This window comes from Cenococcum geophilum (assembly GCF_001692895.1).
Source record: "Cenococcum geophilum 1.58 unplaced genomic scaffold K441scaffold_4, whole genome shotgun sequence".
NCBI classification, from domain to species: domain Eukaryota; kingdom Fungi; phylum Ascomycota; class Dothideomycetes; order Gloniales; family Gloniaceae; genus Cenococcum; species Cenococcum geophilum.
Window position 1 is genome coordinate 2,205,485 of NW_027137562.1, and position 21,757 is coordinate 2,227,241.

Genomic DNA, 21,757 nt, shown 5'->3' on the forward strand with positions numbered 1-21,757 from the left:
CTCATTATAAGAATCTTAAGCCTTTGGCCTTTTGCCTTTATTAAGTGGTAAGCTAGCACTAGCAGTTATCTGCTTGCTTAATCATCCCTAGATATTACTCCTTCCGTCTTATAAAGCAATAGATGCCGTATCTAATAGTATTATAATACCCGTTACTAAATCTTACTCTATAGCGGTTTTAGTCTCTACTTCTATTACATTATTAAGGTTTAAATACCCCTAGTTAGTTCCTTTACTGTCCTCGTCGCTGTTAATTAATAAGTACTTTAACTCTATTGTTATTGTTGCTAATCGTTATCCGCATATTGCTATAACATCCTAATCTAGCTCGTAGAGTTAATCCTATTCTTTATCTAACTCTATAGTTCCTCTAAGTCCTCTTAACTCTAGCTTTTGTAGCTAATAGCTTACACTATACTTAGCGTCTTTATAAATTTGGTATACGTTATTATAACAAAACGTAAAACTTTTAATTAAACACTCTTTTGTTCCTTATAGTACACTATTATCCCTCTATACGTGTATATTACATACTGTTAGTCCGGTTCCCTTTATTATATAGTAACTCTAACCACTTTTATAATCCCTTATAAAGTAACCCTATTTTCCGCAATTTATATAAGCTCTGTTTTTAAACCATTAACTTTACTATAGAGTCCGCCTAAACGTCTTCTGCTATTAAGATCCCTAGTTTAGCCTCTGCTCCCTAGTCCTATAATTACTAGATCCTTAACCTCTAGGTTTTTATAGTTTCTTACTCTCTTTCTTATAGGCTTCTTTAGTACTACTTAAGTCTATTAGCTTTACGCCATACTATAGTTTCTAACTTAGCTTTAGTCGTTGCGTATTCTACGTCTTATATAACTATAGAACTCTATCCTAGCCCTTCTTAACCTGTTCCCTTTAGAAGATCCTATTATTAATCTTAATCGCTTAATCTATTAATTCCCTTAGGGTATCCGCATCTTCTATTAGAATAATTATATTTTAGACTTTAGCCTTAAGTCCTTATTTATACTGTGCCATAAGCGCCTTATTATTCCACTTAACTTATATTATAAGTATTTGAAACTATATCGTATACTTAATTATTAAAGTTCGCTATATTAGGTTCTAAAGCTTCCTCTCTGCTATAGTTATTGCTTCCGGGTCCCTAAATATCTATATTAATTGTTCCGCGAATCCTACCTAGCTAAAAAACACAAATCGTATTTCTTAATTAATAGTTATTATTCTATTAGTCTATATCTCTATTAAATAGGGTTTAAACTATTTAAGTGCCTAACCCGTTAGGAATAGTCCCGCGTAGGCTACCTAATCTATTATTATGGCTAACTTAGCCCCCTCTTATATGACTTTAAAATGCATCTACGTTAGAAATCCTTTAAGCTTTAATCTCTCCCCTAAGAATTATTTAATTAATAGTAACTTAACCCTTACTACTCTAATTCTATTAAGTCTGTTCTTAAGTACCGTATTATTTTCTATTAATTAATCCACTATTTCTTATAATTGTTTTACCGTTACAGGTTATTGCGAGTTAGTGTCCGCTATACTAGTATCACCCCCTAACCTTAAAGTAGTTGCCGCCGTTAATGGCGTTATAGTAGCTGCTTTTAGTGGCATGTTATTTAACTCTATGTTTAATACTATAACTAAATAGTAATTATGTAACGGAACCTTATAGTAGGAACTATAATAGGTTCTGTTAATGGGCTAGGTATATAGGAAATGTAAAAACAGTAGTTAACAACGTAATAATAACTAGTGGAGTAGTTGCCTAATAGATTAACTCTAATTGTATTCTAAGAATCACTATAAGAAAGGAACTATCTAGGTAGGGACTAAGGGTCCTTAAATACACAACTATACTCCTATAAAATCCTTCTTATACGTAATATACGTCTTATATATAAGGTACGTAAGTTCCTCTTATTCCTCTTGTTTAATATATAGCATGTCATGTGACCTCGGTTACTATTCCTCGTCACATGGTTCCACGGGTTCCATCCTAAACCGTGCTTGTATTAACTAACTAGCTTCTTCCGACTCCTCTTCTAGTAGTCGTAACATTGTACCTAAAGCGTCCGTAACAAGTAGTGGGGTTCTTGTTGGTAATAGTCTTAGTAAGTATAGTAATCTAAGAGCTTAGGTTTTATATAGTCTTAGTATATACAAGGGCTTACTATTCGTATTGTTTAATATATAGTTTAAGTGTCTTAAGGAAGTTAATTCTGTATTAAGCTTTTTTAAGTTAGAACTTTATAGCTTGGCCTTTACTATATATGGCTTAAAGGCCGTTCTTAATACTGGTTAAGAAGGCTGCACATATAGAGAGTTACTAAAAGGTTCCTACCATATTAAGGTCCTTTGGGTATTTGGGACCGTTCCTAATCGCCTAGGCGATATTAGTATAGGAGGTATTAAGGAGGCGGGCGAGCGCTTCGCGAGGGTTTATTAGCGGGACGTCGTCTATATTATAGTCGCCTATTCTAGGAGATCTAGGTAAAGCAATTGGAATCTATAAGGCTGACTGTAATGCTAAGATTGCTAAGACTGTACTAAGGCTATGCTAAGACTGTGCTGAAATTGTCTAGGACTATAGTATAGTATTATCGGTCGCGCCGGGTCGCGATTATACTGGGAAAACGGAGATAGTGGACTGGGAAAAATAAAGATCGCGATAGGGTGTAATTAGAGATACCATAAACTGTTACAGTGCTGCAATAAAGTAGACTGAATAACTACGTTGTGGTATGAAGAGGAGAAGAAGGTGGAGAGGGGGTATTGTATATAAATAGTAGGGCCGGCCGCCAAGGTGCTAGTGGTTGGCCAGCTAACAGTAGGAAACAGTACGAGACAGTATGAAACAGTATGCGTCGGGTCAGTGCCGTGACAGTAAGTAATATAGCCTAAGATAATACGTTTACTATTAAATCTAAATATATTAATATACCGATTGAGAGGGTTTAGGAGAAAACCGCTATCCTATATAAAGGCCCTATTAATAAATCCTATACCGCTAGCTTTAGTATTAATTAGAACTGGGGTGTTAGCCTATTAACCGCCCTACTAAAGGTAGCGGGCTTGGTGTTAAGTATGTATGAACTTTAGAATTCGAGTAGTCCTGGCTACAGCAGCAATTTCCGCCCTTCCATTCCAGGAAGATGATGGATTGCTACAGACGAAATAATTCTCCATGGAGATAACTACAGTAGAGAATGTCGAAAACACAAGTTTTGAGGTTGAGGCGCAGTTTTGGATCGGAAGTCTTATCGATAAGCCCGTCATAATTTTTGCTCCACCACAGGAATGCCATTAGGACAACACAGATGGCAGACTACGATAGCGACTCCTCCGGGGGCGAGGACGACTACACCGAGACGAACGTTCTCCTAGGCTTTGCATCCAAGGAGCCCACCGGCGATTCCATAAGTCATCTTGGAGGATATCCAGTTCGTTGCCTCGCCTCCAAATCCCGTTTTATTACTCCGTAGACTAACAGATGGCAGATATGGCTAGGCGACTCGACCGCCCCCTCTGGCGCTCTATCCAAGTGTAAAGTGTGCAACGACCTCCTTACTCTTCTTCTTGAGCTCAATGGCGACCTACCGGAGCATTTCCCTGGTCACGAACGGCGACTCTATTTTTTTAGCTGTAGGCGGAAGACCTGTCGGAGGAAGGAGGGGAGTATAAGGGGAATTAGGGCGACGAGGGTAGCTAAAGGACAAGAAGGGAAGAATGTGCCTAAAGTGCAAGAAGCTACGGCGTCACAAAAAGAAGAGAAGAAACCACAAGCTAACATTGGCGAATCGCTCTTCGGCGTCACAGCACCCAGCGCGTCTTCCACAGCAGCAAGCCCATTTGCGAATCCCTTCTCCACCCCCTCGGCAGCAAAGGCGCCCGCAAACCCATTCGCAGTGCCGTCAGCAACAGGGGTGAACCCTTTCTCTGTCCCCTCATCACCTCTCGCGACAACCAAACCAACATCACCAACCGACACCGCTACCACAGCATCCACCCTTCCCGAGACCTTCGCCCAAAAAGCCCGCCTCAACTCCCCATCCGTCTCTACCACAACACCCACCCCGCCCCGCCCGCACGCCCCGTGGCCCTCTCAATCCGCCTTCCCCCCACCGTACCCAACCTACCACCTAGACGCAGACTACGAGGCACTCTCGGCGCCCTCCACACCCGCGATCCCGCCGACCGCCCGCATGGACGTAGACGGCGAGGCCAGCAGCGCCGGAGCCAGCAGCAGCAAAGAAGACAAAGAAGCCTTCGAGAGCACGCTCGACAAGACGTTCCAGCGCTTCGCCGACCGCCTCGCCCACAACCCGGAGCAAGTCCTGCGCTACGAGTTCCGCGGCGCCCCGCTGCTGTACTCCAGGACAGACGCCGTGGGGAGGCTGCTGGCGCCGGCGGTGGAGGCGGGCGCGGGGAAGGTCACGACGAGTGGGGGCAGCGTGTCGGTGATGCCGCGGTGCGCGAATTGTGGCGCTGAGAGGGTGTTTGAGGTGCAGCTTACGCCGCATGCGATTGCGGAGTTGGAGGCTGAGGAGATGGGGCTGGAGGGGATGGAGTGGGGGACTGTGGTTTTGGGGGTTTGTGGAAGGGATTGTGCAGCGAGAGATGTGGGTGAAGGAGAAGTTGGGTATCTGGAAGAGTGGGTTGGTGTGCAGTGGGAGGAAGTTGCTAAGAGGGGATGATGGACGTGTGGGTTGGTATATCAGAAATATGTGTTTTGCGGTGTAGTAGGGACAGCATTATTCGGGGAAAAGACCTCAAATCGGTTAGAGCGGCAGGAGTATTTGGAACGAAATACGGCTTGATGATTAGATTGCCATTTCATGAAAGCATTTTCAGCGCCGGGATATCTCCCGACTTTCGTATCCTCTCGTAACGCCATTGCCTCCCGACCCCAAGGTATGCCTACTTCATGCTGTCGTTCCAAGCGTACAACCATTGAAGGAATATTAGCACAAATCTCCCACGCAGCGCTATGCCGGCTGTTCATAAGCTCGTTTAATCAACCTCGAGAACTCTGCAAGCGTAGACGTTAGAAGTAGTATGCAAAGTAAAGCCCGTATTTTCGAGGGCTAGGATTAGACAAGAAAGCTTACGATCGAACTTCACATTCTCCCTCACAACCGTCCCCTTAGCTTCATTCTCCTTGTTCAACGGCACCCTTATTTTCCTGCCATCAATCTCCCACCCACACACAGTCCCGACAAAGTGCTCAAATTCGCCTCCATGCAGATTCAGCCACGATTCTAGGATCGACCGCTCAACCTCCCTTACAGCCTGGCTGACAGTTACCGCAATTCGCACCCGCATAAGCTCTTCGAACCCACTAACATCGGCGACTAGATCTGCATATAAGTCATCGGAGTCGAGCGTGTTCCAGAATGCTGTGTAGTCTGCTCCGCCTAGGAGGCTGTTGAGTATGTTGAGCTTCTGGACGGCTTCGGATAGGGGAGCGTCACCGGCTGCGGGCGCAGAAGCTGATGTGGAGAGAGGTGCGAGGGTATGTGTTGGGAGGAGAGAGAGGCAGAGAGAAAAGTCTGCGTTGGGGAAGACGGTAAGGGATTTGACCAGGATATTGGTGATGGTTTCGTCACGAGTGAGGTGGGGGTTAAATTGGTATCTAGAGCAGTAAAATATAACTTTGTCAGTTAGATTTTCGTATGAAAGAACACGAGACTGGATTAGAAAAAGATGCATTCAGATAGAGCTAATAGTTCGGCTTCAACAGGCGGCGGGAGTGATTCAAGCTCCCTAGTGCCCTCGGGTAATAGGAAACGTTGTGGTTTGTTGTTCATCATAGAGCAGATTCACCCTGGGGGTTTGGAGAGGGCGTAAAAATAGAGAACGTACAGTTTCAGGAGAGCAAGATTGGCGTAGCAGTCATATGTCTGGTTTTCACATTGCTGCATCACATAATCCTGGAACACAGCCGTTGTCTCCGGGTTGTAACGGTCGAGGCCATTTAGAATGACATCGATATGCTCCGGCCGGTCTGGCGCGTAGTCGAAGGGGTAACCCATGGTGGAGGTTCTGAGTGGAGTGCCAAAGTGACAGTGGATGTGGTGATGGCGATTTTGAGTGTGGAAGAAATTCCGCCGATGTTTTGCCGTGTACGGGACCCATGTCGTGCCAAGATGGAATATGCAACATCTTCTGCGCAGTTCCAGTTCCTTGATATTCATCTTCCTTTATATTCATCTTCCTTTAATAGAATTTCTGTACTTTTGCCCTATCATACACGGATTTTATGCAAGACGATCATTTGATCCTAAGCCATCCCCCGTAGGCCACAATTCCTTATATATGCACACTACAGTCTACGGAAGAACATGTTTCTAGATCGAACGAAATTGTTCATTGAAGTTCTTCCTTGTCTTAGAATACTCTTCTACTTTGGTACCTAGGGGGTCTAGCAAATAGTCTCCCAAAGGTCCAAGCCCCTGGAGGAGGATTGGGTTGGTGCCCAATGATATTGAATCTTGTAGCTACCTCCCCATGTCCCCACCCCTGAATGCCCTTCAAGACTTCCAGCTTGAGTCCTTCTGTTCTCCTCAACCCTGGACTTGGTCTGGGCTCCTCGAGTTTGAGGTGATGCTCTGGGTGGGCGCCATGAATAAAATGTTGGCTTTCAGGCTGGGACGTCGCGTCGTAATCACTCTCCCTCAAGCGGCAGAAGCATAGCTTCCAAGCATGGCATACACCGCCCATGGATTGACGCCTACCCCTTTTTCGAGTATTTGGCAAATAAGTTCTGCGTTTCGGATGCCAAAATGGCTACCCATGTGGTGCAGCTGTTTGATGACCCACGGTTTAAGAGTACTCGGAGAGCCCCTCGACCGCCCGGCCACGTAGAGAGGGAAGATGAGAGTATAGCAGTCCAATTTCTGGGAAGGAGAGTGCAGATGGCCGGCTCCACCAAAAGTGGTGGTGGCTGACTCAGAAATCGATAGCTTGCTTCGGGCTGCACCAAGACAGTCAACATATTGTGGAACAGAGGCGCAAATCTCGCATGCTAATGTCTCGATATTATGACTTGCCGTACTCATCAGTAGCGAACAGCCATTCGCTGTAACATCTGCAGCAGGCTCCAAGTAGCATTCGAGAACGTACTCATTGAGAAGGATTCTGACAAGCCGGGAAACATTCCATGTCTGAGTTACATGCCGGTCAGCGTAGGACTCAAAACGATGATCATAAATCATTTCCGAATCGTGGTTTACGGTTGTCGTCTTGTGCTGCCATGATGCTGGGGCGTTGAGAGCGAGCGCTTGGAGTTTTGCGTGGGGATCTATTGACATCCTAATACAGTCATCAGAAGGTAAGTGGCCGTTCCGGATATCACTACGTAGGTTGGCGTAATGTACCATCAGATTCGTTAGTCGCCACTTAGGATCTCCTGCGTTCAGACGCTCCCCAGCATAAGCTCGAAGCGTGCTCACTCCGTCAGGTACTCTTGTATCAGTGGCAACACTGCTAATGAGGAAGTTGGTGCTGAGACGCACTAGGAGTCGAAGTGCAGAAGGATCCTGAAATTGCTCCAGGTCACGTAGTCTAACGAGAGCAAGCGCACCTTTCACGTGGCTCTTCCATGGCTCGCTATGTCGCGATTTGCCATTAGTGAACTTTTCGAAGAGATCCAGAAGAAGTGAGGCGAGTAATGTGCTGTCCTTTACGGCGATTTCGGGAGACTGTAAGGCCTTGTATGTCATATGCAAGGCTGAGACATACTTCTCTTTAGCAGTTGAAAGTGCAGCATTTGAGTATGCCTGATGTGAGAGATATGCTAGGCTGACAGCATCAATGCTCAACTTCAGATGCTCTGGTGAGTGTGTTGGGTTGTAGAATGGCTTCAGGAAATCCCAGGTCTTCGAAAAGCCAGTGACATAATAAGTAAAGAATACATGTCGTGCTTGTAACTCGAGCGAAAGTGCAAGGGAACTTGGCCCGGAATAAGTTGCTTTTCTCAGGAGTACTTTTTCCCGAACGTCCTGGCTTTCATTCCTGACGCGGAGTTGCTGCGTATCCCGGTATCCTGTGCAAACCACGCTGGCTCTGATGCATTGGCCACAAGAACCGCTGCGAAGATCACACTACAGAGGGTTATTGATGTCGCTCGTAGGCGTACCCGAGGCTTACTTTTAACCTCCGATCTCTGCATCTTTGGCAAGCCTTTGAGGGCTTTCCACAGAACACCATAGTAACTCAATGAGGTATCGTTGAAGGGAATGGATGGAGTCGGCGTAAATGCCTTTCTTTAACTAGGCCACTCTTGCAGCACTCATACTCGTACTCATGCACATTTCATCTGTAGCGACGTGCAACGCTTCGGACTGTAGGCTGACAGGGCGATAAGCTCAAGGAGAAAGTCGAGAAGGACGCGGGCGTGCTACAAGACATATCCCTTGTAACAGTACAATTCGTCCTATGGTTATCGATAAGATCTAGCCCAATAGAACCAATTGGATTAGGTTGAGATGCCCAATTGTTATTTTGCCAGTGCACGGATCACTTCATGGTAGGACGCTACTGTTGCATGGGATACTGACTAATGCAAGCAACTATAGGTTCTGGAGATCCGGCGCTAAGCCGCTCGTGGCATGCATTTCGACGCTAAATCGGTTCCATGGACTTTTCCTTAATTCCGTGTTTCGTCAACCTACCTACAGTCAAATACGTAGCCAATCAAGAACTCTCTCTTTGTTAAAAATAGGGTTTATAAAAGCCATGCAAAAGAGTCCATTGTATACCTCATTAGCGTCGAAATGCATGCCGCGAACCGCTTAGTGCAATATCTAGATGGCGGCCAAGAAATATTCCACCCATGTTGCTATGCATATAAATGGTCCTTGTAGCTGCCCTAATCTCAAAGTTCACTCAGTCTCTCAATATTCTCCAAGGCACCTCTTGAATAGTATATCCCATTTGATATTATATTCTCCCTTTGAATACCACTGCTTCATCCCATTTCATCTGTTCGTTCTTCATTGCACACAGCAATCATGGCTTTCCCATACCGTCATGTCCTTCTAATCGGAGCCACTTCTGGTATTGGAAAAGCGATGGCTGATCGCCTGATTGAGGCAGGTGCCAAGGTCACAGCGGTTGGACGGAGGAAGGAGAGGTTGGAGGAGTTTACGAGTAGGCATGGCGAAAGTAAGGCCAGAGCTATCCCTTTTGACATCGGTAAGAGGGAGCAAATCTCTCAGTTCGCGGCTGAGTAAGTTGATACCACTTTCAAAAATCAGTTTCATCTCCTTCGATACTCCGTACTGATATCAAATGATAGTGTCATAAACGCGTCTCCCGATATAGACTGTGTCTTCCTCAATGCGGGAGTCCAACGCCGCTACGACTTCTCGCAGCCAGAAAAAGTTGACCTGGCAGAGTTTCACTCGGAGATGAGCGTCAACTTCTCGAGCTTTGTAGATCTCGCGCATGCTTTCCTACCGTTCTTGTTAAGCAAGAAGTCGGAAACAAGTATAATTTAGTGAGTACACTAACCTCAGAACATGTGGATTATCTCTGATCAAAGCAGCACTGGGTCCAATCTTGCTATCATTCCCGCAGCTATCCTCCCTGCTTACTCTGCTTCCAAAGCAGCGCTGAACGCTTTTGTCCTCTGCCTACGCGATCAGCTAAGAGCTACCAATGTACAGGTGGTCGAGCTCTTGCCTCCACCAGTGCAGAGTAAGTGTCATAGCAAACGGTCAAAGAAGATGGCTAATCGAACGTAGCGGAACTTCACGACGTGGAAATGGGCGAAGAAGCTGGTCGCAGGCTCGGTATGCCACTTAATGCCTTCACTGAAGAAGTATACAAAGAGTTGGCTGCTGGCAATGATCAAATCGTCATTGGCAGCGTTGGACCGGCGGAGACTTTCAATGAAATCATTGATAAGCGGAAGTTTGCATTCAATACACTTGCCAAGTTGATGCGAGGAGAGTCTTGAAAATTTATTCTGAGCTTGCTTGGTGATTTTGGCAAGACCTTTTTATTTCAAGCTCGTAGTGGGTAGTATGTCTGATAAACAAGCATGCAGAGTGGGACGGTGAGAGAGAAAATACGAATACATATCCGCTTGTATGCTGCTCAAATCATCGCAAGAAGTGTCACTTTCCGAAGCATCCCGGCCCAACTAATTGCACTTCAAGAATTACCACTCCAGCCGGCCAATAAATCCATCCCTAGAAGTAACTATTCCTAGAGTCTTCTGTGGGCGTCGATGTCCGCCAACCTATGTCCCATCTTATTGTTCCAGCTCGGTTTTATTCCACCATTTACTTCTTCTTCGTCGCAGTCTCCACCTTCTCCTCCAGTGTCCGGACATAGCCATCTATCCTCTGCACTGCAGCTTGTAGCGCCTGCTCTGCATGAGCTGGGTAATAATATTTGTAGAGGTTAAGGGAGTCATACATAAATATCTTCCGTCAATAGTTCATTCGAGACTTTATACTCCTCGATAACGTAGTAGTACATGCCAGCACCAGCTGTTGTGGCGCCCAGTAGAAAACCAAAAATTCTGCGGCAAATAGTATTAGCTACTGCTCCCCATATACACAAAATCCTACTATAGTATTCCTAAGCGCTCTAAAAGCCGCAGCGACAACACAAAGAGCTGCTGGCAAATTCGTGTATGAAAGCTTTTAATGTGGAAGGGTAGAAACAAGCTTACCCGCCTCTAAAAGCCCCAACCGGCTTCTTAGCTGGCAGCGCTGCTGCTTCTTGTAACAGTGTCCTACTCGTCTGGAAGTTCCTTTGTGATGCGCGAAGGAAGGGTGTTACTACGGCATTGCGGGAGAAGACGTTGGCGGAAGGGAAGAGGATGCGCGAGGCCATTGCGGACAATTGGCCTAGAACGTAATTACAGATCAGGTGTATCGAGAACTTAAGCTTGTTCTTGGGGAGGTTTGAGAGAGTGGTGTCGCGAACTGGTGCGGACCTTTGGGGGGATGTGACGTTAATGCTTGGGTTGGCGATTGGAGCTTTAGTGTTTCGGCGTTCCGGCACGCGACTGCAGTCTAGTGAGAACCTTTCCGAGAGCATCAAAGATTGATTTAAAGATAGTTTGGCCACGCTTAGATCTAGACATGTTAAAGAGACTAACGTGTTTATGCTTTAGTTTCTTTATTTATTTTATTTAATAATATTATTACAGCTATATTATATAATAATAATTCATTGCTTAACGTCCAATTCGGATCCCTATTGGGCCCACGCGGACTACTCCTTATTTACATGTGGGGAGAAAACTCAAATTAAGAAAGACTCAACTTAAGAAAACCCCGTGATCCATCTCCCCGCCTTTTGGGACTCGCCTGCGAGGCGCCTGCGAGGCGCCTGCGAGTCACCTGTGGTGCTCCTACTACCTTACTTTTTGACCTCCTTAGGAACCACTACTGCCGTAACAAGCCTACGGACGCGCTAGTATCGCACACTTTACTCTACTACTATAGAGTTATTAGGGGGCGCCCGTTGCTCGCCCCCCCCCCCCCCCCCCCCCTATTGTCATTTCCTTTGTAACCTAGAACTGGTTTAGTACATTTTGGCTAATAAGCTACTAGGTCACCGCCTTAAGGCCTTTTTATATTAAGAGCAGTGTCTTATAGTTCTCTATACTAGCTACTAAGAGCATTACTTCTTAGTTAGTGCGTAAGGGGCATAACAGTATTACGTGTTTTAGTGTCTGTCTTAGCCAGCTANATTTACATCTNGGGCTACCTACTAGGATACCCACCCAGTAGAGCCAGTCTTTTAGTCCTATTATTCCTATTCTTAAGAGTATTACTATTATATTTTCTGCCTTTATTAGGCCTTCTCAGAGCCCTAAAGTATTTACCCTCTATAGCGTTAACTATACTACGGCTTAGGTTTCTCTTGCCTTAGTTAGCCTCTATACCTTTAACTCCTATACACCTTTCTAGCGTTAGTCCAGCCAGTATTATATTATAGTAGATGGTTTCCTAGCATTCTTTTATGCTCTACTTTAACTCCTTTTTTTCTCTTACTATTATCCTTACTGACCTCTTACGCGTTTCCCTTCCTCCTCTATATAGGCCTGGGCCCTAAAGCAGCACTATTTTTCTTCTACTTTCTTTACCTATTTCTCTAATATATCTTCCCTACTTTAGGGTTATTAGTTTATTCTCCTATAAGGCGCCCTAGGGTCCCTCCATAGTTTATTTAGGCGTGTCTTAATATACTTTATAATATTAGAGTTGCGTTCCTTTTGCGCCCTTTATATTGCAGTAGCTTTAATATATAGTTATAGGGGGGGAATATTAGCTTCCTTCTTAAGCAGTACTGTGGCCGTTTGCTTATATCCGCCTATTATACTCTAAAGGTAGGCTATTTAGACCTTTTAGAGTAGTTTAAGGAGCGATTTAGGGGGGCCTTTCTTAGATTCTCTAATGGCCTAGATACTAGACCTATACGTTATAGTTAGCCGGACAACTGCTGTGTATAGTAGGCGTAACCTCTAAAAGTATAGTCCCTATATAGAATTAACAATCCTAGATAATATAATATACTATACTTAGCCCTTATAGGCCGCTTACGCCGCATATACGCTTTACTAAAGCTTACTATCTACCCATACTTCTAGTACTTTTAGGCCCTAAACTAGTTAACCCCCAAAGCCTTAGATATAAATTATATGCTAGAGATCTATAGATTAGTTGCGTTTTCTTATAAAATAGATTAGCTAGTATTTCTCTAGTAAGAATTGGACTCTATATTATCTTGCTTATTCTATATAGGTATTATATACTTTCTTTAGTGTTCTGCAATTCTCTACGGCTGTTAGCCCGTATATAATTAGGTTTGTATTATTAACAAAGCCTATTTCCTAGGTCGCCCCTTCCTTAAAGGAGTTAAGTAAGTTGCTTATAAAGAAAAGGAAGAGTATAGGCGAGAGGGGTAATCCTTATAGTATTCCTGTTGCAACTATAATAGGGGGGCTTTAGTATCCGCTAAAGACTAGTAATATTTCTTTTTAACCTATAAACCCTTAAATAAATTATATAATCTATTCTAAGAAGCCTTTTACCCTAAGGATATATAGAAGACGCTTATAGGGTATATTATTATAGGCGCCACTAATATCTAGGCTAAGCATTAATACTACAAAGTCCCTTCGCATCGCCTATGCAGATTTGATGGTAGCAGCGAGTAGCATAAGTGCTAATAGTATTAAGCGGTTCTTTCTTGCCCCTATTTAGCTTTGTGGTAGTAGGGCGTATTCCTTAGCTATGTCTGCTATATAGTCCGCTATTACCCTTTCTAAAATCTTGCTTAGGGTATTCTCTAAGGTAATAGGGCGGTAGCTCCCTAGGAATAAGTAGTTTACTTTACCTTCTTTACATAGGATAAACGTTATTATAGCTCTTCTAAGTCTTAGGTAGTAGCCTATTATAAAGTATACTCTAGCTACATCCGCAAGCTAAGGTGCTATTAGTAGTCCGTAGGTCTTTAGGGCTTTATTTAGGATTCTATCTAGTCCTAGTGCTATATTATTTAAGAGGCGGCTAATAGTTCTGGCCATTTCTTCGGTTATTATATCGCTGTTAACCCTTAGGCAAGTCACCAGTGCTTCGCCTATAATATCGCTAAGGTCTACTAAAGCTGGTTAAGGGGAAAATCTTTCTATAAGGATCTTTGCCTTCTTATTATTGTCGTTTATAGCTAATAATTTACCTAGTTTTCGCAGGGGCGGAAGGTGTAGGTCTTCTACTAAACATCCCGCCTTTCTCTTTACCTATTTTACTATCTTTTAAAGACCTTTATTATAGGGGAGGCTTAGGTTAGTAGTATGCTTATTTATAAACCGTCTCCAGCTATTTCTTACTTCTTTTTTTAGGGTATTCTTTAGCTGGTTTCTTATATCTTTATATTGTCTCTTATCTTTAGGATTATAGCTACTTGTGTATTTTCTTCTTACTTATTATTAGCTGGTAATAAGAACCGCGCATTATACGGACCATATATATTACGCGTAGGGGCCTAGTTTTAAGACTAGGCAGTGCTCTTTTAGCCCGTTTTTAATTGCTGCCTAGATCCTTTCTAGTCTTTAGTTAATTTCCTTAGAGGTAGCTAATAAGCCTCGCTTGTTTAATATCAGGTGGATTTCTTCTAGGTCTTAAAGTTATTATTTAACTATATTAAGGAAGCTATCTATCTTAAGCTTTCTTATTGCGTATTTTTTACTATTTAGTTACGCCTTAATATCCAGATCTAGCTATATCTAGATAGGGATATAGTCTAGAGTAAATACCTATTCTTCTTTAGGGTTGCACCTTTTAAGTCTTTAGTATAGGCCTTCGTCTATAAATATAAGGTCAATTATACTTCTAGCGGTGCCTTATTGCTATATAATTGCTCCTAGGGGGGTGGCTAGCTTAAGGCCCCAGGTGTCTATAGCTCTTAGTAGGCACTCTACCTATCGTTTAGTAGTAATATAGATACCCCCCTACTACGGGTGGTAGAGGTTTATATCTCCTAATAAAATAGACTCTATACCTTTGGTTCTAAGTAAGCTTATTACTAATATAATATTCTCTATTTATAGGACCCCTTTAACCCTAAGGTTATATATATTAATAATCTATACCGGTCCCCTATATGTCTATATTATTATAACTATAATATTTAGGTTAACTGCCTACTATAACTATAAGAATAGGCTAATAGCCTTACTAATTATAAAGCATACGCGTATAGCTGCTTTTGGTTTATATAGGAGCTAGAATCCTTAGGGGCAGTATATTAATTATATGTAGGCATTATAATACGGCTCTTGTATAGTAAGAATATAGTATTTCTCTAGGTCTAGGCTATTTAGTAAGGGCCTTACGAGATAGTGGTTTGTGTTGCCGTAGTTATACTATATAATGGATAGGTAGCGGACCCCTAGTAAGGGTTCTTCGCCTCTCCTTTATTCCTCGCTTTTTCTATTTCTACTTTCTCTAGAATATTTAGAACTTCTATCTCTTATATCTATACCCTAGTTACTACTTATTTTATATAGAGCTTTCTATTCCTATATTTTATATTCCTACTAGCGCTTCTATATCTAAATCTGTTATTATCTCCGGTTCTTCCCCTATTCTTACTAGTTAGCTATATACCCTTTAAGAGTTGGCTATAAATATTATATTTACCGCGTTAAGTCTAATTCTTAATTATCCTAGTCTTAAGCTTACTATAGCTATCTATAAGGGTCTTCCTATAGGGCGTCCTCTCCCTTATATCCCCTATAACCCTTATATCCCTATATAGTCTGGTAATATCGCGCGGCGTCGCTTCTGGCCCGTTAAGGCTTGGGATGGCTAGCCTAGCCCCCTAGTATTAAAGGTAGGAAACGTTAGAAAGGCACCTACACCCCCCTAGCTTATCGCCTATTATTTCTATTTATATAACCTAGCGTGCAGTTATTCTCGCAGCTGTTAAGCCCTTACCTTCCGTCTCCTATATTTAATGCAGTCTCCTCTCTTCTACGCCTTATATATACTTTAGTGGCAGTTTACGCATTTTATTTAGTCTTAATTTAAGCAGTATCTTATATTATAGGGGCCTGCATAGTGGCCGCAGCACACCTATACTGCGTATGTGGTTTAGGTGTATCCTTATTATATATAGTAATAGCATTATTCTAGGCGGAGTTTATAGTTATAGAGCCTTACGTCATATATAAGGCTATTTATAATAATACCTTTTTAGATAAGGAGTTTTTATATTTCTAGTGTATATATACTAATAATAAGGGAGCTATATATTCGACTAGCGTCTCCCTAGCAAGTCTCTAGCGACCCTTATGTCCTCTTATTATTCTTATTATATACTTAGTTTATATTTTCCTATTAAAGCTATTAGATTTAGGTAATCTTAAGTCCTAGTATAAAGCGTTCCGTTTATTTTACTATCTTATATATAGTTGCTATATTATCCGCCTAGCGTCCTTTTTTTACCCTAAGGCTTAGGGGGACTACTGGGACTTTAACTGGGTAATTTTCGCGGAGTACTTTTATGCTAATACGTTCTCCTAGCCTATCTCCTACCTTTACGGCTTATTCCTTTACCTATTAGTCCCTTAGGGTAACTCTAATATCTCCGCTCCTAAGGTATTGGACTATAACAGCATTATAGACCTCTTTATAAATCTCCGTAAGGACTTCTATTTCTAATTATCCCCTAAGCCCCTCTGCTTTTTCCGTATTTAGTTATATTATAATTATATGCCCGGTTGTTATTATCTTTAGGGGGGTAGGTACCCTATACTGTAGAAGTATAGCTACGGCAGCCTAGGTGCGGTTCGCCGGTAAGGAGGGGTTTTATTTATTTTTAATTTTGCTTAGCCATTAGAGGATTTAATTAAGGGTTTGCTAAAGGGGCGCCTAAGGTTCGCTGGACTGGCGGAGCAGCTGTATTAGTTCGTTATAGCTGACGGTTGCTCCCCCATAGCTGCGGATACTAGACGCGTCTAATAGGCTTTGTATTTTGTTAGATGCCTTCTTAATGGAGGTCTTCCCGCTTTGTGGTGTGGTATTCGCCCGTTCTTGTTGTGGGGGTCTATTGCTGGGCGTGGTTCTGGTGGACGCGCGCGAATGCAAACCACCGTCGCTCGACGTGTGCCTCCCCTGCGATGCATGCATCTCAGGGGGATTCTCTAGGTGTTTTTTAGGGTTCTTTTGGTTGGTTTTGGTCTTTTTGGGCCGGGTGCAGCAAGAGCTCCAAAAGTTCTCCTAGCTATATTATATAAAAAGTTACATTATTATAATTATAATTATATTTAAAAATATTCTTTTTAATATATAATTTTAACTCTATTTTAACAATATAAATTTCTTTTTCTTAATATATGTAGCTTAAAATATAAATACTACATCGGCAAAATATTGTCCCCTATCAATGGCCTCAATGGTCGGTCGTTGGCGCAATTGGCGCGCAGTTGAGGGCATTTGGCAACTCGACCGACTAGCCTGTCGTGTTTTTTGACACGCAGCTTGCGCGCAGCCTGCGCGCAATCTGCGCAATTGACGATTTCGTTAATTTATAAAATATTAAAGTCTTGTAAGTCCTACTATAGCATATTACAATACGCATAATATATACGTATAATACAACCTCCCTAGGTAAACTTTTTATAAAAAATTATTACGTAATTTTTTTTTTAGTTTTGCTAGGGGGCTTACTAGAGCCTAAGCGAAAATAAGCGAAAATTGGAAAATCAAAAAATCTGTCAAGCTACACGCAGGCTGCGCGTCAAAAACGTCAAATGTGTCAACGACGTCAGCGGCGTCGACTGCAGCCATTTGGCGCCCAATTGACCTAATTGGCAGCATTTGATTTTCATTTAATGGGTAGTTTGAACCCCAGCCTGCGAATATTTTCCCGATGTACCTCACATAAATATGTTAAAATTAGTATATTTAAATTATAATATATAGAAGGATATAAAGGTTGGCTTTTAGAATATTTAGTTATAACTAAAAGCTAAAACTCTAAGCTCTTAAACCCTTTATAGAAGATTTTATTAGTTAATAAGAAGTAGTATGCCCGTATATACCAACGATCTACGAAGAGTCTAACTTATGAGGTAAAGTAAGGCTACGTTAGGATTTAATATTTGTCACGTGTATTTGGCTATACCTTTCGCCGCGCGCATTTCTTTTTAATTTTAGAAGTTGGCTTCGCAAAGTTTGAAATCTAGGACCTCAAAGTATAGAATAGTCGTTAACTCGTGCCGATAATTTAATTCTATTACACTTTGTGCTATACTAGGTTCCTTCAAAGCACAGGGTATCATGTAAAGTCTGAAAAAAAAAATCATGGCAAAGAGCGCCACTCCCTCTGTAAGTAGAGACATTGGACAGGCCCGTCTAGCAAGATTCCGTATGTACTACAGCCGTAGCCTGTAGCTCCATTATGTTTATTTCAAAGTTATGTGTCTGGTCTGATGAGTGCCTTTTGACGAGTCTTAGATACTTGTCCGAAGGGAGTATTACGTGGTAGCGATTGAACAAGCCGTCGTTGTAATCTCCATCTCCTATAACAAACTCGACGCATATCCTAGGACCGAGTGTAAGTAGCACAATCCTGGCCCAAATCAGTCCGGCTTAGTGGATCCACAAACTCCGCATATACCTGCATCATCTGCATTAACGTAGGCGCTGTCTCGGCAGGATGAGCTCTGGCACCGCCAATGGTTCGGAACGGAGTTAATATCTAGGACGTTGGAGCATGCTGCACAGGTCAGTGCGCCGGATTGATTGTCAAGTGAGCAGATAGGACACTCCAGAGTTGGCTTTGGTGTGGTCTGTGGTTCTCGTGGTGTGAATGAGACAGTTTCATCTTGTCTCGGCCGACGTTTATACATCTCGTCAAGACGAATGACATTAGAAGCACGCGGCTGCAGGGAGGTTAGATTTGAGTGTCGACTTTTGGAGGAATTTCCCGGATTCTGGTCACGGTTGATATCCGTTTTAGCCTTCAGCCTCTCACCATGGTCAGAAGCGATTGAGGGTGTAGCGGGTTTAGAAAGATTCTTCTTCTGAGGATTTTCATCTGCTGCGTAAATTTCTGCCAGTTCTCTCCTCGCATTGCCATCCTGGTCATCCTCTCCCTCGCAAATCTTGACCAAATCATGCCCTTTGCTATCCACCATCTTCGTTCCATCCACATCGACGGCAGCATCAGCATCACCCACCTCTTCATAGTCATCTTCCGTCTCACTGCCACTATCTCGCTCTTCCACTTTGATCTCCTCTTTCTTCACTTGGTCAAATCTTGCCAGAGCCGCCGCAGCTCTCAACTCCCTCCCTCTCGCACTTCCTGCCACCCTAGGCTTTCCTTTTTTTACCATGCCTCCCTCCAACTCCACTCTCTTCCCCTCATCATCTCCCAGCGCCTTTCCACCCGCCCCAAACTTCCTCAATATCCTCCTCTGTTTCCTCTCCGCATAGCTAATTGTCTCCTTCTGCTTCACATTTCTCCTCCTTCTCTTACCCTTCCGACTCCCATACGTCCCGCCACAGAGATTCTCTGGCAGCAAATCGTCATCAGCGGTCCCATGCTCGATCTCTTCTCCGAGCAAATTTCTCCCCCGCCCCCACACTCCATCCCCCATATAGCCCCGCTGCCACAACTCCCTCAAGTTCTCCGCATATGCGTCCCGCACCTTCCAGAAAGCCTTTGAATGATTCATCTCTTTACAATGCGCCAGTTCATGTACCATGACCATCTGCACATGCCTCATCGGCAACCAGTTCCCGTTCCTTGCTTTCAGTACCAGCTGTATCACCTCGCCAGCATTGAAATTCCGACCCACGAATTCGTTGTTGGGCGGAAATTCTTCAAGAGACATGACGGCGATGTGATTAGCTTTCATGAATGGATAGCAGATTGCGGCGACGCGGGAGAGGAAGGCGTGTGCGGTGCTGGAGGTTGAGCCTGGGAGCGGCTTGATAAAGTTTATGAGAGCATTAGGGCGCTGAGTACGCTCATTTAGGCGCTCGAAACCTAAAGGCATGGCGGGCGAGGGACGTGTGGGTTCTCGTGATGAAGTTGGGAAGAGTTGTGGTGCCGAGGGGGATGCCCATGGTGAAAGGTGCAAACGCGTTGTGCTCGGACCTAGCGGAGTTTAGGATGATAGATGATACGCGTCAGAAACCCCATGGTTTTATAGGTATAGTATATAATAACTTGAGCGCTAGTAAGACCATGATTTCTTTTATAACTAATTCACGGCGAAGTTGTCCTGGCGGGCTGAAAGCGCTCATGCTCTTAGCAAAATTACCTAGTACATGTACCTACTGCGAAATGATGACACCAAGACATGCAAAGCTACCTTTAAACCCTAGGCAGATATAATCCTTTGTACGTATTGAAGTCCGTCAAAGAGAACTGATCATAGTAGTATTGAGGCACCAACAATGCCTCTCCAAACCTTAAATGCATCCGTCTGCTCATAACAGATGACAAAAAGCCACCCAAAGATGCCAAAAGTACATGATGGTTGATGATCTAAGGCCCAATGAAAGAAAAAGATATAATGAATTATTTTACTTTGTGAGTATAGGTGCAGCACTTTTGACCTTTTCGGCCGCTATATCTGCAAGCTTCTGTAACTTCTCGGCACGAACCTTCCGCACGTATCGGAAAAGTAGGATGAAGAGGAGCTCCATTCTGCATGATGAATTAGCAATATTCTCAGATAATGGGACAGGGAAAATGTTACATACCTCTCTTTCGTCATCATCAAAGACCCTTGCACCAGTAGGCCTTTCATAATTTGTGGTCCAATACCCTTAAAGAGACCTAGCAGGCCCTCGTGCTCGACAATGTAAGCCATGACCTCACCAAAGCTCTTGAAAGGCTTTCCGTTCCGTGCTGGCGGGGGCTTCGATTGCAGGCCAACTTTTGCGACGATGAGGGGCTGAGTTGCAATTGTTGCAAGGGCCTTCGACATCGAGCCGAGAACTATTCAAGGAAATATTAGTAAGAGCATATTTGATGACGATAGAACGCTTACTGAAAGCTTCCCAAGGCCTCAAGTTCGTTTTGCCAGGGAAAATGACTTCACGCAGACGTTGATAAGTACCGTACGTGATTGCTGGGTTTACCACCAGCACTAGACTCGCCTTTAAGCCTCTCCAAAGCCCAGTCCACCCATCCTCGCTATTTACCACTTCCCGCCCAGTAGCGATCAACCCTTTCCGCTCCGCCTTCGACACTGTCTGTTGTCGTGTTGTTACCACGGCTACTGGAATTGTGAAGAGCTGAGCAATGGCACCTGCTACAGCGCCTAGGGATAGTTCGATCGCAGTGCTTGGTGGGGTGGAGACTTTCTGCGACGAGATATAGAGCGTTCGGACGATGGTATACCAGTAGAAGTAGGCAAAATTCGTCGACGCAACGCCAATAAGCGACCCAGCCATGCCGGCATATAGACCTGCAACGCCATCATCCTTCACTATCTTATTTATTGCGTCGAGGGTAGAGGTGTAGTGTTGGTCATCGGCGGGATTGGGGTCTTTGAAGGAAGGGTTGCGTTTTACTTGGACTTGAAGGCGCGTCTTGACTCTGTGGTCCAGGTTAGAAGTTATCGTGATACTATATGGAATATAGCATGCGTTTATTGTTTCCGAGTATAGCAAGCCCAGGAATTTGGGGAATTCGTTCCACTCACATGTCTAGCGGGTAGACAAGCGCATTTGCCAGAACGGCACCGGTTGCGCCAGCGACAGCATTACCCCATGGCGGTAGACGCTCTATCTTAGACTGCCCTGCCATTGGGAGATATTATAAAGAGAATATGGAAGGTGAGAGGCGGAAGCGAGGACAGGTAGCTAGGGTGGCGGATGACGGAAGCGGCTACCGAAGGCGTTGTGGAAGAATTGAGCTACACAGCCGGAATACTCATGGCTAGGAATTTAGGAGGAGAAATGTAAACTCGAGCCTAAACATTTAACTTCAAGGAGAGCAGGATGAAGGAGAGGAAGAGGGCCGGGGATCATTGTGGAATTGCCATGTCCTATCCGCCAGCCGAGGTCCAACAGCCGTGATATTCATATTTTCGACAAGCTCCTGGGAAACGGCTTCAAGGAATATGCAGAAAAGCCTCTCTAAATTAAAGCATTTCCTAAACCTCTACTATACAACCTCTATAAGATCTGTTAAGAAAGCCACAAGCCTTTATAAAAGCGTAAATAGAAAGCTAGCAAACAAACGACATTAG

The 21,757-nt window shown here is 43.7% G+C and overlaps 7 protein-coding genes across 7 annotated transcripts; 2 read left to right on the plus strand and 5 right to left on the minus strand.

The window, feature by feature from the left end:
• Window positions 1–3,274: 3,274 nt before the first annotated feature.
• K441DRAFT_702807 (uncharacterized protein) lies at window positions 3,275–5,195 on the plus strand. The gene is made up of 2 exons (XM_067653427.1): window positions 3,275–3,455; window positions 3,513–5,195. Exons 1-2 carry the CDS (start codon window positions 3,333–3,335, stop codon window positions 4,707–4,709), a joined length of 1,320 nt encoding a protein of 439 aa, XP_067508788.1. The 5' UTR covers window positions 3,275–3,332; the 3' UTR covers window positions 4,710–5,195.
• K441DRAFT_652739 (ARM repeat-containing protein) lies at window positions 4,915–5,927 on the minus strand. Its single transcript, XM_067647406.1, has 2 exons — window positions 5,124–5,927; window positions 4,915–5,044 (listed from the first exon to the last, which is right to left on the minus strand). The coding sequence occupies exons 1-2, from the start codon at window positions 5,722–5,724 to the stop codon at window positions 5,001–5,003; spliced, it is 645 nt and encodes a 214-aa protein (XP_067508789.1). The 5' UTR covers window positions 5,725–5,927; the 3' UTR covers window positions 4,915–5,000.
• Window positions 5,928–6,209: 282 nt separating this feature from the next.
• Window positions 6,210–8,361, minus strand: K441DRAFT_602412 (uncharacterized protein). The gene is made up of 2 exons (XM_067645269.1): window positions 8,164–8,361; window positions 6,210–8,117 (listed from the first exon to the last, which is right to left on the minus strand). Exons 1-2 carry the CDS (start codon window positions 8,221–8,223, stop codon window positions 6,690–6,692), a joined length of 1,488 nt encoding a protein of 495 aa, XP_067508790.1. The 5' UTR covers window positions 8,224–8,361; the 3' UTR covers window positions 6,210–6,689.
• A 665-nt stretch (window positions 8,362–9,026) lies between these two features.
• On the plus strand, window positions 9,027–9,976 carry K441DRAFT_702810 (putative NADP(+)-dependent dehydrogenase; the record flags this gene model as incomplete). The annotated part of the gene is made up of 4 exons (XM_067653428.1): window positions 9,027–9,244; window positions 9,314–9,514; window positions 9,563–9,714; window positions 9,762–9,976. The coding sequence occupies 4 exons, from the start codon at window positions 9,027–9,029 to the stop codon at window positions 9,974–9,976; spliced, it is 786 nt and encodes a 261-aa protein (XP_067508791.1).
• On the minus strand, window positions 9,961–10,985 carry K441DRAFT_652740 (uncharacterized protein). Its single transcript, XM_067647407.1, has 3 exons — window positions 10,700–10,985; window positions 10,441–10,546; window positions 9,961–10,388 (listed from the first exon to the last, which is right to left on the minus strand). The coding sequence occupies exons 1-3, from the start codon at window positions 10,861–10,863 to the stop codon at window positions 10,305–10,307; spliced, it is 354 nt and encodes a 117-aa protein (XP_067508792.1). The 5' UTR covers window positions 10,864–10,985; the 3' UTR covers window positions 9,961–10,304.
• A 7,142-nt stretch (window positions 10,986–18,127) lies between these two features.
• Window positions 18,128–19,549, minus strand: K441DRAFT_539935 (WLM-domain-containing protein; the record flags this gene model as incomplete). The annotated part of the gene is made up of 2 exons (XM_067642579.1): window positions 18,128–18,372; window positions 18,490–19,549. The coding sequence occupies 2 exons, from the start codon at window positions 19,547–19,549 to the stop codon at window positions 18,128–18,130; spliced, it is 1,305 nt and encodes a 434-aa protein (XP_067508793.1).
• Window positions 19,550–19,726: 177 nt separating this feature from the next.
• Window positions 19,727–21,392, minus strand: K441DRAFT_652742 (peroxisomal membrane protein-like protein Pmp47). Its single transcript, XM_067647408.1, has 4 exons — window positions 21,209–21,392; window positions 20,552–21,102; window positions 20,262–20,499; window positions 19,727–20,205 (listed from the first exon to the last, which is right to left on the minus strand). The coding sequence occupies exons 1-4, from the start codon at window positions 21,310–21,312 to the stop codon at window positions 20,082–20,084; spliced, it is 1,017 nt and encodes a 338-aa protein (XP_067508794.1). The 5' UTR covers window positions 21,313–21,392; the 3' UTR covers window positions 19,727–20,081.
• Between the last annotated feature and the right edge of the window lie 365 nt (window positions 21,393–21,757).

What these genes read in the sequence shown, in the direction of transcription:
- K441DRAFT_702807 (XM_067653427.1), top strand. Translation starts at nt 3,333, where the DNA reads ATGGCAGACTACGATAGCGACTCCTCCGGGGGCGAGGACGACTACACC. An exon ending in GTCATCTTGGAGGATATCCA is followed by an intron (nt 3,456 to 3,512) that starts GTTCGTTGCCTC and finishes AACAGATGGCAG; the next exon opens with ATATGGCTAGGCGACTCGAC.
- K441DRAFT_652739 (XM_067647406.1), bottom strand. Translation starts at nt 5,724, where the DNA reads ATGCATCTTTTTCTAATCCAGTCTCGTGTTCTTTCATACGAAAATCTA. An exon ending in GGAGAATGTGAAGTTCGATC is followed by an intron (nt 5,045 to 5,123) that starts GTAAGCTTTCTT and finishes CTACGCTTGCAG; the next exon opens with AGTTCTCGAGGTTGATTAAA.
- K441DRAFT_602412 (XM_067645269.1), bottom strand. Translation starts at nt 8,223, where the DNA reads ATGGTGTTCTGTGGAAAGCCCTCAAAGGCTTGCCAAAGATGCAGAGAT. An exon ending in GCAGAGATCGGAGGTTAAAA is followed by an intron (nt 8,118 to 8,163) that starts GTAAGCCTCGGG and finishes AACCCTCTGTAG; the next exon opens with TGTGATCTTCGCAGCGGTTC.
- K441DRAFT_652740 (XM_067647407.1), bottom strand. Translation starts at nt 10,863, where the DNA reads ATGGCCTCGCGCATCCTCTTCCCTTCCGCCAACGTCTTCTCCCGCAAT. An exon ending in GTTGGGGCTTTTAGAGGCGG is followed by an intron (nt 10,547 to 10,699) that starts GTAAGCTTGTTT and finishes TATTTGCCGCAG; the next exon opens with AATTTTTGGTTTTCTACTGG. An exon ending in TATTGACGGAAGATATTTAT is followed by an intron (nt 10,389 to 10,440) that starts GTATGACTCCCT and finishes CATGCAGAGCAG; the next exon opens with GCGCTACAAGCTGCAGTGCA.
- K441DRAFT_652742 (XM_067647408.1), bottom strand. Translation starts at nt 21,312, where the DNA reads ATGGCAGGGCAGTCTAAGATAGAGCGTCTACCGCCATGGGGTAATGCT. An exon ending in GAGGCCTTGGGAAGCTTTCA is followed by an intron (nt 20,500 to 20,551) that starts GTAAGCGTTCTA and finishes TTCCTTGAATAG; the next exon opens with TTCTCGGCTCGATGTCGAAG. An exon ending in TTGATGATGACGAAAGAGAG is followed by an intron (nt 20,206 to 20,261) that starts GTATGTAACATT and finishes TTCATCATGCAG; the next exon opens with AATGGAGCTCCTCTTCATCC.